This window comes from Tamandua tetradactyla, chromosome 16, assembly GCF_023851605.1.
Source record: "Tamandua tetradactyla isolate mTamTet1 chromosome 16, mTamTet1.pri, whole genome shotgun sequence".
Classification (NCBI taxonomy): domain Eukaryota; kingdom Metazoa; phylum Chordata; class Mammalia; order Pilosa; family Myrmecophagidae; genus Tamandua; species Tamandua tetradactyla.
Window position 1 is genome coordinate 18,350,680 of NC_135342.1, and position 15,072 is coordinate 18,365,751.

Genomic DNA, 15,072 nt, shown 5'->3' on the forward strand with positions numbered 1-15,072 from the left:
TTGCATCTTTAAAATAAAGGCAGAGGTTGTGCTATAGAAAATTTAGACAGTACAGACTCAAAAAGAAGAAAAAGATGGAACCATCTTCCAACCACCCAGAGATAATCACATCTAATGCCTCAGGTCAAGGTTGCCTGCCTTCCTGGGTGGTACATCCTTCATCCCGCCCCAGAGTACGGGTCCTGATTGGTCCAGGCCTCTGGGCAGTTCCTTTCTTCTGGGCTGGGGTTGGTTTGTGGTGAGCCTGGGCCAGGGCTGGCGAGTGAGACCCGGAGGGGAGGCTGTGAGCTCACCCAGGCCTGGATGGGTTGCTTCTCAGGACACTGAGGAGTCTGGATATGATGCCTGGAAGGCAGCATTTGTTAAATCCTATCTTCTCTATTATACTCCTCCTTCTTTTTAAATAACATGTATACAGAAAAGCAATAAATTTCAAAGCACATCACAACAATGAGTTGTAGAAGAGATTTCAGAGTTTGTTATGGGTTACAACTCCACAATTTTAGGTTTTTACTTCTAGCTGCTTTAAGGTACTGGAGACTAAAAGAGATATCAATATAATGATTCAGCAATCATATACGTTTGTTCAATCCTACCTTCTCTGTATAACTCCACTATCTCCTTTGATCCTTCTCCCACTCATTAGGGGTATTTGGGTAACATTTTCATGTTGGAAGGGGCTGTTGATAATATGCGATAGGGGGATGAACCTAGTTGATATTCTGGAGAGGCTGGTCCCTCTAGGTTTCAGGACCTATTTGGTCCAGGGACCCATCTGGAGGTTGTAGGTTTTGGAAAGTTACCCTAGTGCATGGAACCTCTGTAGAATCTTATATAATGCGTTAGGTGTTCTTCAGGATTGGCTGGAATGGTTCAGGTTGGGGTTTGGCAAGTTATGACAGGTAGCAATGTCTAACTGAAGCTTACATAAGAGTGACCTCCAGAGTAGCCTCTTGACTCTATTTGAATTCTCTCAGCCACTGATACCCTACTTGTTACACTTCTTTTCCTCTTTTTTGTCAGAATGGCATTGTTGATCCCGTGGTGCCAGGGCTAGGCTCATTCCTGGGAGTGGGTGCAACTTTTGGTGAGATGATTTCCGCATGGAGATGTGTCTCCACCCATTCAAGGTGGGGTTCCTTTCTGGAGCAATTTAAAAGGGAACCATTTTGGAAAAAGCTTTAGACCAACTGTTCTAGTTTGCTAGCTACTGGAATGCAATATACCAGAAACGGAATGGCTTTTAAAAAGAGGAATTTAATAAGTTGCTAGTTTACACTTCTAAGGTCAAGAAAATGTCCCAATTAGAATGAGTCAATAGAAATGCCCAATCAAAGGTATCCATCCAGGGAACGATACCTTGGTTCAAGAAGGCCAGTGAAGTTCAGGTTCCTCTCTCAAGTGAAAAGTCACATGGTGAACACAGTCAGGGCTTCTCTCTTGGCTGGAAGGGCACATGGTGAGAAGGCATCATCTGCTAGCTTTCTTTCCTGGCTTCCTGTTTCATGAAGCTCCCTGGGAAGCGTTTTCCTTCTTTATCTCCAAAGGTTACTGACTTGTGGGCTCTCTACTTCTCGTGGCTATGTTGTTCTTCTCTGGTCTCTCTGAATCTCCTTCATTCTCCAAAATGTTTCCTCTTTAATAGGACGCCAGAAACTTCTCAAGACCCACCCAGATGGGCGGAGACACACCTCTACCTAATCCAGTTTAACAACCACTCCTGATTAAATCACATCTCCAGGGAGATGATCTAATTACAGTCTCAAATATTCAATAGTGAATAGGGATTAGAAGAAAAGGCTGCCTTTACGAAATGGGATTAGGATTAAAACATGGCTCTTCTAGGGTCCATACATCATTTCAAACCAGCACACCAATAGAGCCCGCACAACCAGATACCTTTGGAAATGCAGAAGGAAAACACACCTGGGGAGCCTTATGAAATGAGGAGAGAAGCTAGCAGATGTTGCTATGTGCCCTTCCAGCTGAGAGAGAAACCCTGAACTTCATTGGCCTTTCTTGGAATTAAGGTATCTTTCTCTGGATGACTTAATTTGGACATTTTCATGGTTTAGAACTGTAAACTTGCAACTTCATAAATTTCCTTTTTAAAAGTCATTCCATAGGGCACAACCACCATTTTGGTTTGTGAAAGCTGCCAGAATGCAATATACCAGACACGAGTAGTCTCTGTCAATGGGAATTTATTGGCTTAAAACTTACAGTTCTTAAGCTGTGAAAATGTCCCAACTCAGGGTATCAACAGGAAGTTACCTGGATTCTGAAGATAGCCTGCCAGCTTCAGGGACACCTCTGTCACACGGGAAAGCACATGGCTGGTATCAGCTGGCCCTTCTCTCCTGACTTTCATTGCTTTCAGCTTCTGACTTCAAAGCCTTCCTCTCTGTTTTCTTTGGGTCTTCTCTTAACTTCTTCTGGGCTTTTCTCTAAAATTCTCTGAATTTCATCTCTTAGCTTCTGTGTCTCTTATCCTTGTATAAAGGACTCCAGAAAGAGGATTAAGACCTACCTTAAATGAAGTAGGTCTCTCTCTCTCTCTCACATATACACACACACGAGTCATTCCAGGGGCTGTGAGGGTACTTCAGTGGTAGAATTCTTGCCTGCCATGTGGGAGACCCGGGTTTGACTCCGGGTCCATGCACAACCTGACCCCCCCCCCCCCAAAGAAAAAACAAAAAAAAACCAAGCAAGCAAAACAAACAAAAACAACCAAACAAATGGTACTGCACTGGCCAATACTCACACGGAAAAATAATGAAATGTGACTCCGCCATACATTCCATTTCTGATATAATGCATTCCAGCAGCTTAACAAACTAAAACACGTACCAATTTTGCTTATCCTTGCATTGGTTAGTTTGCTTCCAGCTTTTGCCTACTATGAAGAGTGCTCCTATGAACATTGCTTTATAAGTATTTATTTGAATACCTGTTTTCTACTCTCTTAGGTATGTGTCTGGTAGTGGGAATTGCTGGGCCACTTCTCTTTTTTTTGGCATGGGCAGGCACTGGGAATCGAAGCCGGGTCTCCAGTTTGGCAGGCAAGAACTCTGCCATTGTGCCACCATTGCCCGCCCTGGGCCACTTTTTCATTAAATTAGATTTCAGTAGAACAGGCAACTGCTCCCTGAGCAAGCCTGCAGACAAAAGAGACCTCCTAGCACCTTGTGGCAGGAAAATATTGCCTTGATACCCCCTCACTATGTGCATCAGCCCCCCACCCCATTCTCTGATAATTGTGACATTCTCAATGTTATGTAAAGTCTATACCAGACCTCTATCAAAATTCTGTGCCCCCTCTTGGTTCCTGGCTCTGTGGAACCCAAAGACCTTTCCCCTGAAACAAGCCGTCACCTACATCGCTGCTGCTGAAGACCCTTCTTCTACGGAGAACCATTGGTCAATAACAATCAAAGTCCCAAAATGCTTATTCTTTGACCCCAGAATTCCACCTCCGGGAGTGGATCTGACACCCATGCATCAACATGAGCGAAATGACAAGTATGCAAAACAAGTATGCGGCAGTAAAAGACAGGAAACAATGCACAAGCCCGTCCAGATGTGCCCGGGCTGCTCCAAAACAGCTACAGAGGGTCTCTCTGATTTGCTAGAAACCTCAAATAATAAAAGCGAGGTGCGAAACTGTGCCTAGAGTATGTTACCTACTGTGTGAGAGAAGGAGAAAAGAAAAACTAGGTGTTATTTTTTGTTGTCTGTGTATTAAAAAAAAACCCACCAGAAGGTTGTGCCATGGTTCTCTGCGAGGGAGCAGGGTGGGAGCGCCTGGCAAAATAAGGGTCGCTCTCTCCCAAAGATGGTCACATCCTCATCCTCATCCCCAGAACCTGCAGCCCCGTTACCTTATGTGGCAAAAGGGACTTTGCAGATGGGAGTAAATGAATGCCTGAGATGGGGGGTAGGGGTGGGGATTGTTCTGGATTATCCGGGTGGGACAATGTCACCCCCAGGGTCCTCATAAGGGAAGGGAGGGTGGGGGGCAGTGACCATGCTAGCGGGTGAGCGCTGGCAGCTGGGAAGAGCAGGGAGACGGGGCTCCCCCAGGGCCCTGTCCACACCCAGACTTCCACCCTGGAAGACTCATTTCAGACTTCTGGCCTCCACACCTGTGACAGTGTAAACTTGGGTTGTTTCAAACCACTAGTTTTGTGGTCATTCATTTCGGCAGAGAAAGAAGTGAATACAGTGAGAGAGACACTTTTCCCTCTTTTTAAAATAACGTTTGCTTTTGGAATATTCATGTATTACCTAGTGAAAGAATTAAAAAAAAAAAAAAAAAGATGAGCTCTTGCCATGGGGTCTGAGCATCCTGGGGACACACCCTGGGGACACACTCTCACAGCCCACCTGTGCTGCCTCCTCAGCCTCACCTAGATTTCCACAAAAGACCCACCTGAGGTGTAATAAATTAGTTTTATTGACAGCAAAGCAAAAAGCCTTTCAGACCCACCCCCTGAATCCCTGCTCCATCTCGCCCCCTCCGACCCCCCCATCCCTGCCCCGCTGGGTCTCGTCCCCGCCCCCCGCCTCTCCCCCCACCCAACTCCTTTCCCCATTCTGCACCTGCCCATGCTTGTCAGGAGCAAACCCAAAGCCCTCTTGCTTCTCTTGCAGCTTTAAGCCCTGCTTTCCCATTTAGTGTCCTGGCCTAAGGTTTGACTTCTCTAAGATGTCCCCAGACAGTTCCCTCTTCAAGAGGAATCCAGGTGCTCGCTCCCAGAACCACAGACTCTTAAAGTATGTCAGTGGCAGCTGAGTGCCCCCTGGCTCTTGGACTGCATCTATCTCGGGCAAGGGGCAGTCCCACACAGCTGCCATTCTTGCTTCCCTACCATCCTTTCCCTCTGTAATGGCATCTTGCTTTCTTGATGGATCAGCGGCCCCCTTTCCACTGGCTCCTGTCCATCCAGCGTGTTGGCTGCAGGTGGTCTTCAGGCACCCGAATCTTGGCAGAGGTGCCTGGAGCTGATTCGGTCCAATAACATCCGCCAAGTTCACATCCACCAGTTGTTCCTGCTCCTTGGGGAGCCCTAGGCAGCCGCTGGAGTCCCAGCCTCTGCTTCCCTTCCAAGCACAAACGGAAGCTGCAGTTTCTTGTGAAACCACAGAGTGGCAACTGGAAGCTCAAATTCAGAGATCAAATTCTTAACAAAAATTCTCAGCTGACCGGAACATCCCGGAGGGTAATTCACAGCTCTGAAAGGCAGAGGAGGAAATATTGCAGAGGTCTCTTTGGAGGGGGGTCTTCATCCTTTGGGGAAGGGTCTTGCCAGCAAAGCCCATGTCTTAGTCTGCTCCAGCCTCTCTCCCTGGGCAGCCTTGGTGCTGTCATTTGGCACTGGTCGGCAGCAGTTCCTGCATAGAGTGGGCCTGACAGGTCACAGGTGACTATAAAATACCCTAGAAGGGGGATTTTCAAACAAGAGGCTTAGCCACGGTACAGACAGCATTAAGCCCTGTCTCTGCAAGTTCCATCCCCTCCCCTCTTTCTGGATGCCAGGGCCTGGGGGTACCTTCTGAAATGCAGATCCCCAGGCCCTGTTACAAACCCACCAGACTGGACTCTCCAGGGCGAGGGCCAGGGATCTGCATTTTAGCTAACTCTACAGGGGATGCTGCCCTGCTGGATGGGTTGGCAAGTGCCGCTTGGGAACTTGGGAGAAAAGACTCAGGACCCAGCTTCTGATGCTGAGCTGGTTTCCAGTTCAGCATTGCAGGTGGCCCAGAGATGTCTGTGCTTCTGTCCCCTCCTTCTGTCCAGCTATTGGTCTGGGGTTTTGCCCACCCTTTTCAGCTACACAGCCCCATGCCCTGACACTTACCTCATTTGTAGAGGTCGTTTTAGAACGCTGACCTGGGGATAAAGAAAGAGTTGTCAGAAATGAATGACAATGTTTGGATAAAGCTGGGGGTCAGGGCCCCTAAAATTATGAGTCTAGTATGTACTACTGTCATGGAAGCATCACTTTCCTTCTGGTTTATACATCAGTGGAAAAGGGCAGGGGTATTTGCTCTTTAAAGATTCAGTAATTCAGTTATTCATTGAACAAATATTTAATTGAGCATGGGATCTGGGACCAGGTAGCTTGGTTCAAGTCCCAGCTCTGCCCCTCAGGAGCTGTGTGAGCTTGGACAAGTGACTTGACTCTCTTTCTGCCTCAGTTTCCTCAACCATCAAACAAGAATTTACTCATTTATTTATTCAGCAAATATGAAATGCTGACTTTGGGCCAAGCGTGTTCTTGGAGCTGGGAATACAGGTAGCAACTCTGCTCAGGTAGCTCATATTAATAATAACCATCATGACCACAATTACAATAGGAGTAACAGTTATAGCTGAGATATACTGCATGTGTGGCTTATGATGTCATCAGTGTGCTAAGCACTTTACTTCTATCATCAAATACAGTTAGACCCATTTTACAGATGAGGAAACTGAGTCATAGAGATTAAGCAATTTGCCCATGATGACATAACTAATAAAGCAGTAGAGTGAAGACCCAAGCACAAGCAGTCTGGCCCTGCAGTTGACATGTTTAATCACTCAGCAAACAATTCCCCAAGTACCTGCTCTGTGCCTGGCCTGTGTGGGGTAGTTACAGGGAACAGCTGTGACCGAGACAGCCCCGGCCATGACCCCTCAGGCCTCCCAGTTCATTTGGGGAGACAGACCTGTCCTGAGACAGGGATGACCTAGGGTGAGCTGGGATGGGATTGGGGGGCCATTACGGGTGCTGATCCATCCCAGGGGGTCAGGGAGGGCTTCTTGGAGGAGAAGGCATCTAGCTGTTTTGTTTCGTGGTATAAGGAAAAAACTTTCTTAAGTCGGTAGACCTACGTTCTATCTTGACTCAGCCACCTGCAAGCTGTGGGCCCTTTCGCAGGTTCATGTCACCTCTTGGAGCAAATGTTTCCTCTCCTGTGAAGTGGGGCTCACAGTACGACCCACTTTGTAGGGCGGCTGTGAAAATTTGAGGCATGTGGCAAGTGTGCAGTAAAATGCTGGCTCTTGGGATTATAGAATCCACTGAAGGGCTTCAGAAGGAGCTGTGGGGAGCTGCTCCAGGCAAGGGAATGGCCTGGGCTCAGCCCTTAAGGTAAGAAAGCAGCGGCTCTTTGAAAACCGTACCTGGCTGTGAAAGGGCTGGGGCTTTTGGTTCCTGCGCCGCCTCCTTCCCGTGAAAGCAGCTAGAGTAAAGCGAGGGGCTTAATATCATCCTGGCCCTAAATGATCAGCCCCACTCCCTAAACATTTGTACAACGAATGAGTGAACCGAAGAATGAGAGTCCCCAGTCTTAGTGCCTCAACCGTAAAACGGGGCACCCTCATGCTATCCGGGTGAGCATTCAATGAGAGGGTGCCATGTGGAGGACACAGCACAGAGACGAGCATACAGTAGGTGCTCGGCTCTGGCGGCTATTGGGGATGTGTCAAGGAGGAGGAGACTCACAGAACTTTTTCCACACCCAAGAAGACACAGCAACCCCCACGGCTAGCACGATCAGGCATATGAGAGCAATGACACCAAGAGACAGGAGTGGGTGTGACTGCTTCTGGGCTGGAAGAGAAGAAATAACAGGTCTCTAGTTAAGACTAGATTTTCATGGGCCCAGAAAACATTTTCCCTTCTTCATCTTTTTTTTTTCTTAATATTTTTATTGTGAACAACAAACAAACATACAAGCACTCTTGACATAGCAACATTCTGTACATTCTGTACATTCTGGGGCACAGTCAGTAGCTCACAATATCATCACATGGTTGTGTATTCATCACCATGATCATTTTTTCGAACATTTGCCTCTCTCCAGCAAAAGAAATAAAAGAAAAAATGAAAAAACTTACACATGCCATACCACTTACCCCTCCCTCTCATTGACCATTAGTATTTCAATCTATTCAATTTACGTTAACCTTTGTTCCCCCTATTATTTATTTTTTATCCATATTTTTTACTCAATTGTCCATGCTGTAGATAATAGGAGCATCAGAGACAAGGTTTCACAATCACACAGTCACACTGCAAGAGTTATATCATTATATAATCATCTTCAAGAAACATGGTTACTGGAACACAGCTCCACATTTTCAGGTAGTTCCGTCCAACCTCTCCATTACATCTTGAGTAACAAGGTGATAGCTATATAATGTATATGAATAACCTCCAGGATAACCTCTAGACTCTGGAATCTCTCAGCCAATTGACACTTTATTTTGTCTCATTTCTCTCTTCCCCCTTTTTGGTCAAGAAGGTTTTCTCAATCCCTTGATGCTGAGTCCCAGCTCATCCCAGGATTTCTATTCCATGTTGCCAGGGAAATTTACACCCCTGGAAGTCATGTCCCACATGGTGGTGGTGGTGGGGAGGGCAGTGAGTTTGCTTGCCCTGTCGGCTTAGAGATAGAGAGAGACCACATCTGAGCAATAAAAGAGGTTCTCTGGGGGTAACTCTTAGGCATAACTTTAAGTAGGCTTAGCTGGTCCTTTGCATGGATAAGTTTCATAAGGGAAAACCCCAAGATCGAGGGTTCAGCCTATTGATTTGGCTGTCCCCATCCCTTGTTCTTGTAGGAGAACCCCAAGTCTCCTTTGGAAGTTTCCACTCTGCCTCCCTCAGTGTACATGGTTCAGAGTCATCTGAGTCCTAGGATGGGCCAGTCAGAGCATTCTCTTCTCCCTGGCTGCAGGACTGGTTCTTAGGTGAGCTATGACCTAAGTTGGGCCAATGAGTGCCAGCTCTGGGATTCTGACAAGTGCTACTGAGTACTGTGTTCTTCCCCCCAAAATTGCCAAGCTGGGGGGATGCGAGCCTGCAGCTGCCCAGGGTCATCTTGCTTTACCAAAGGAGAGGGTGGAGAGCTCACCTGAGAATAAAGCCAGCATGGAGAAAAGCAGAGACAAGAGATGCAAAGAAAAGTTCCTGAGTGACACAGTCAGAGCACCTGGATCTAGCCATACCTGAAGACCCATTTCTGCCTGAACTACTTTGATTTGCGCTTCTGTTAATTGCAACTGGTAGAGCTCTGCCAAATACTGTTGGAAAGGTCTCTCTAAGTCCCTGGGGAAAAGGCACACCATAACTACCCCTGTGGTGTTTGTGGCAGGTAAAAATGGTACAGAGGCTTGAGTTTACAGGAGAGTAAAGCTGAGCCTCTTGGCCTTTTCAGGAGGGGATTAGAGAAAGGATGAAATCCAGTCAGAGAGCATTCCCGGGGCTAGGGATTTCCCTTAGTCAAGGACCTCCTCTAAACCCTCCCCTCAAAGGGAATCCTGCTGCCACCTCCCTGTTGGTCCCCTTGTGTCCGCACTGGGAAAGCATCTCACCTCTGACCAGGATGGTCTGTTCCGCCTGGCCAGTCCCTATGGCGCTTGTGACACTGCAGATAAACGTGGCGTTCATGGACTCGTTCACGTTACGGAACAGGAGCTGGTGGCCTCGGGCCACAGCACAGGGGGGCAGGGGCCCCGTGGCCCTGGGGGAGACAGACAGTGAGGAGTGGCCTCCCCTGGAGGCCTGGAGAGACAGAGGATTGGGCAGTCCCTAGACACCAGGCACAGGAAGCCCTCATGTCATCTATGTTATAACTTGGAGGCAACCCTGGAGTCCCTTAAGACTCCTCTTTTTCTCTCATGCCGACATCTAGCCTCCATCAGCAAACCCTGTTGGCTCCACTTTCAAAACCTGCCCAGAAGCTGCCTGCTTCTCAGCTTCTCCACGGCCACCGCTCTGGCCTGGTGCCCCTGCCTCCTGTACAGTTGCGATCTTTTCCTCACTGGGCTCCCCACTTCCATCCACCCCCTGCCATTCTGTCCCCCACTCAGCAGGCGGTGGCATCTCATTGGAACCTGAGTCAGAGCCTGTCCCTCCTCTGCTCAGAATGCTCCTAAGGCTCCTGCCTCACTCAGGGCCGCATGATCTGGCCTCTGTACCTCTGACTACATCCTCTATTCCTCTCCCCTTTGCTCCACCTCTCTATCCACATCAGTCTCCTTGCTGATCTTTGAACATGCCAGTTATGCACCCACCTCAGGGCCTTTGCATGTGCTATTCCCTCTGCCAGAAATGCTTCCCCCCCCTGTATCCACATAGCTCACCCTCTCCTCCATTGGGCTCTACCTTTCCTCACATGTTACCTTAGTGAGCCCTTCCTTGGTGACCCTACTTCAATGGCCACGACCTTCTTCCCCTTCCCTGTCCTGTGCCCTGTTTTCCCCACGGCATTTATTACCATTGGACACCGTAGACCCTCCTCCCTCAGATCCAGGAGTCCACGCCCTCAGACCCTCCTCCTTTAGACTCACATTCTCCAGTTATAGACTGTGGGCTTCGGATTGCTGCGGACGTCACAGTTCAGTGTGGCCTCACTGAGGCCAATGTACCAGTTGTCACTGTAGCCTGAGATGGACACCTCAGGGGGATCTGGGGGTCATGGACACACATTCTGAGAGACCAGGAGCCTTCAGAGAGGCCCGAGCGCTAGGGGGTTACTGTCACAAGGCAAGACCTCAGTGGGTTTGGGAATCAGCCAGCGGTGAAGAGGTCTGTGAGAAGTCTGGGGTAATGGGGTTCCCTGGGAGAGCAGAGCCCTGGGAACCCTGTGGGGTGGGGGTGGGGGTGGGGGCAGCGAAGGCACAGAGTGGGCTTCTCCCAGGACCTGCCTCTCTGTATTGGTTTTGCTGAGGGCCGGGTCCTGGCGTGAGAATAGACCTTTGGTTACTCATCACCAGGTGCACGCTCAAGGCTCTGAGATGTCCTGCAGGAGAGTGTACCGCGTGACCCTGCTTCAGCCCGCTGCTTACCCATCCCAAATGTGATTCACAGAGAAGAATTTTCAGAGTTCCCAGAAGGAAGGCCAATGAGACAGTTGTGTGTGTATGTGTGTGTTTGTGTGTGTGTGCATGCGCACGCGTCAGGGTAGAGCCCTTCCTCCTTCAGGCCCAGTGGCAATGCTGAGGGGTTCAGGGTGGGCAGTGTCTGAGGGAATCAGTTGAGTCAGTGCTTGGGGGGAGCAGCTAGAATAGATGACAGGGAAAACAAAGATAGTACCTAGAAGAGCATATGTAGGTATTCTTGGTGGACTCAGTACAGACAGTGGCCCGGGGTGTCAGAGTAGATGATAATTATGTAGTCAGTTGCTCAGAGAGACAGTGCTGAAAATATTGGGGTGTGTGTATGATGTGCACAGAGAGCGTCCAAGGGAGCTGGTGAGCTCATTCGGGCTATGCATGTGGGTGTAGACAGTTACTTGGAGGAGCTGGTGGTGGAAAAGCTGGGAGCTCAGTGTGGATCTGTGCTGCCCAGTGTGGCAGCCATTGGCCGCGTGGGACTACCGAGCACTTGAAATACGGCTGGTCTGAAATCCACCCATGGATTTTCAAAGACTTAATACGAAAAAGAGCGGGTATGGCAGGCCATGGTGGCTCAGCAGGCAGAGTTCTCGCCTGTCATGTCAGAGATGGGGTTTGATTCCCGGTGCCTGCCCATGCCAAAAAAAAAGAGCAGATAAATGATCTCACTGATACTTTACAAAAATGATTACATGTTGAAATGATAAAGAGCTTTAAATAAACCATGCGATTAAAATTGATCTCATCTGCTTCTTTTCTATCTTTTAGAGGGGGCTCCTAGAAAGTTTACTGCCACATGTGGAGCTGGCAGCATGTTGCTCTCGGACAGCAACTGGTCTAGAGAGAGTGGCGTGGGGGTGGGTGTCCATGACACCCAAGGGAGCGCAGGGAAGAGATAACATGTAGAAAGGGTTGGGGGGTGGTATAGGCAGAGCACAGGGAAACCAGTGTGGGGAGGGTAGAGAGTCCCAGGATGAGCCAGTAGAGACATACTGGGGCAGAAAACAGTAGAGATCGCACTGGGGGTACAATATAGATAGTGCCCAGGGGAGCCAGTGGAGACGATGTGGGGATGGCTCAGGGATCCATCCCTGGTAAAGAAAATGTAGGGGTGCAGTGTAGACCGTTCTCCAGGGGAGCCTCTCTAGGACAATGCTGGAGGGCAGTAATGAGAGTGCCTAGGAGAACTAGGTAGAAAATTTTACTGTATCAATATAGACAGTGGCCAGGGGAGCCAGTGTAGACAACATGGGAAGCAGCAACAACTCTCATAAGCTGGTGGCCTATATAGCTGAGGGAGAAAATTGGGCAGTGTTATCTGTGGCCCAGGGGAGCCAGTGGACAATTAGAAGGTGGTAGTATACAAAACAGACAAGTGAGTTGATATAGACCACTGGGGAAGCAGGCTTGATTGACAATGGCTTGGAGAACTGATGTAGCAGTGTGGCGACAGTTGGTGTAGACAATTTCCCAGGGAAAGAGGTGTAGACTATCTTGTGTGGGAGCAGTGTAGACTATGCTCAAGGGTGCCAGGATAGACAGCATGGATGTCAGTGTAGACAATGGCCAGGGGTCCCAGGGTTGACAACATGTGGCCTAAGTCGCTGGTGTAGACAATAGAGGACAGTGCTGTCCGTGGCTCAGAGAAGCCAGTGTAGACAATGAAGGGATGTACAGACAATAGTGCCAGGAGTGCTAGTACAGATGACGGGGCAATGTTGATGGTAATTTGGGGGACCCAGTGTAGAAAATGGGGAGGGGATGGGGGTAGCCAGGCTCACACCTGGGCGCACTCACACTGTACGGCAAGGGTCACGGGCAGCAGGGTGGGTTCCCTGAAGCTCTCATGCTCCACTCTGCAAGTGATGTTCTCGCCATCCACCTGGCTTGAGGGCACCAGTGTGAAGAGGCTGGTGACAGTGACTGTGCCTGGCAGGGGCCCTGGCACCCAGCTGTTGTTGGCCTCCCCGCCCACGTGCGAGGACCAGGAGATGTGGGCAGGCGGGCGGCCCCCGATGGAGACACAGCGGGCCAGGGGAAGAGGCTGCAGGCTGAGTGTGACTTCCAGGGCCTTGGCCTGGTTCTGCGGCTGTGCTGGGGACAGAAGCAAAAAGGATGGGTCACTCCTCACTTGGAGTCATTAAAAAAACACTTGGAGTAATTAAAAAGCAGGGCAGGGGGCTTTAAGGTTATAGTCTACTTGGATTCAAATTCCAGCGGTATCCCTTGGGAGCTGGGTGACCTGGCCCAAGTCTGTGCCTCAGTTTTCTTGTCTGTCTAATGGGGATAATGGCAGATCACAGGAATCATGCAGGTCAAGCTCTTAAAATGGTACACAGCACACAATAAGTATATAATAAATACTACTATTAATTATTGAATACATTGCCTGGCTTCTTACTGGGGAATGTTAGGGACCCAGCAACGACCGAGACAGCCCCAGTTCTGCCCTCATGAAGTCCATAGCCCAGTGGGGACACAGAGCCATGCCTAGACAGTGACCACCCAGAGAGGGCAAGGCCGGGATGGGGGAGCCCTGAGAAGCCAGAGGGTTGCTTGAGCCTGGGGAGTCCTAGACGGCTGAACTGTGCCTGGAGGTGGAGAGGGGAAGTGACTTGCCCAAGGTCACACAGCTGGAAGCCACAGAGTTGGCTTTCCAAGTTTGTCTTTCCCCAAACCATCCTTACCATTTTTTCTTTTTTTTTTTAATTTTTAAAGCCAGGTTTATTGAAGTAAAATTTACATACAGTAAAATCCATCCTTTTTATGTATTCAGTCCCACGAGTTTTGATAAATTCATATAGTTATGCAAATACCACCACAATCACAATATAGAAAATTTTCATCACCCCCCAACTTACTCATGCCCTACTGTAGTCAATACTCTCTTCCCATCCTCATCCCCTAGCAATCCCTGACCTGATTTCTGTCCCTATATATATATAAATATTTTATAGTCATCATCATGATCATTTCTTTCTGACCATTTTTTAACTATTTGCTCTGGTGATTCCCAAACCTGGGGCTTCCTGCTGTTCCTTCCCCCATGTCACCTGGGTCACTGAAGACTTCTCGTTAATGGGACCAACTGTTTCCATTTTACTCACATGTTAAGCCACAAGACCTCAAATCTCAGCTATACAGAAATGACAGGCACTGCCTTGATTTGTTTTGCTTGGGTCCTGTGTACTTTTGATGAGTTACTCATGCAAAGATCTGCAACAGTGCCTGGCACACAAGCCAAAAATAACTGACAGCTCTTATTAATCCTCATAGCAACTCCAGTGTCACAGAAGAGGAACATCGAGGCAGAGAGAGTACTGGCTCAAGTTCCAAGAGAAGAGACTATCTATCATATTCTCCCCTGGACTTCTGAAAATGAACCCCCAGGATCCCTTGGACATACCCATCTTTGGGCCTGAGTATCACAAGCCTCTGTTTCAGTTTCAACTTTCCCTTCCTCCCCCATCAGAATGACAACAGGGGACAGTGCCACTCCCTCTATCCCCTATCCTCCCTCTACCTTCTGCACTCCCATCTATGGCCTTTCCTTTGCAAACACTCACTCCCTGAATTTCTGCTCTCCTCATTCTCTGCAAGTTCTCTCCCCACTTACCCCCTCCCCGATGCCCCACGCCCCACCCACCGAGCACATGGAGCCTGGTGCCTGCGGTTGCACTGCCCTGCGGGAACGTGACGAACATGCAGGTATAGTTGCCCTCGTCCTCTGCGTGTAATGCCTGCACCACCAGCGATGCGTCCCGCAGTTCCGCGCCTAGCTTGGCGGCCATGAACTTCATCCGCTTTGGTTCCTGGAAGCTGGCGCCCTGAGATGGGTGGAAGGTGGCGACTCTGCGGGGCTCCCCTACCGGCTCCTGCCGCTGCCACATCACCTGTGTGATGTGCATGCCGGGCACCAGCTGCGGCAGATGGCACGGCAGTGTTGCGGTGCCCCCCAGGAAGCCGTCCACCTGGGCAGGTGCCTGCACGTGCACTGCCTCTGCTCCTGCAGGGAAATGGGGGTGCAGGGCGGATCAGGCAGGGGCATCCCAGATCTGCACGGAGAGGGGGGTTGGGGGGCCGCGCACCTTGCCCAGCACCTGCCAGCGACAGTCTGGAGTCCCTGAGCAGGAAACGAGCCCCAGGAAAGGGGCAGGTGGGGGAAGGGATACTGGACGAGG

General features: G+C 49.4%; 1 protein-coding gene across 2 annotated transcripts; it reads right to left on the reverse strand.

Moving 5' to 3' along the window:
- Positions 1-4,584: 4,584 nt before the first annotated feature.
- Positions 4,585-15,072, reverse strand: LOC143659018 (poliovirus receptor homolog). 2 transcript variants are annotated; one of them, XM_077131498.1, is made up of 7 exons: positions 14,538-15,072; positions 12,689-12,985; positions 10,346-10,463; positions 9,368-9,516; positions 7,494-7,601; positions 5,865-5,896; positions 4,585-5,238 (listed from the first exon to the last, which is right to left on the reverse strand). In XM_077131498.1, the coding sequence occupies exons 1-7, from the start codon at positions 14,797-14,799 to the stop codon at positions 5,188-5,190; spliced, it is 1,017 nt and encodes a 338-aa protein (XP_076987613.1). In that variant the 5' UTR covers positions 14,800-15,072; the 3' UTR covers positions 4,585-5,187. The 2 variants fall into 2 exon arrangements, with proteins under 2 accessions (XP_076987613.1, XP_076987614.1); XM_077131499.1 differs by having other exon boundaries at positions 4,585-5,442; positions 14,538-15,071.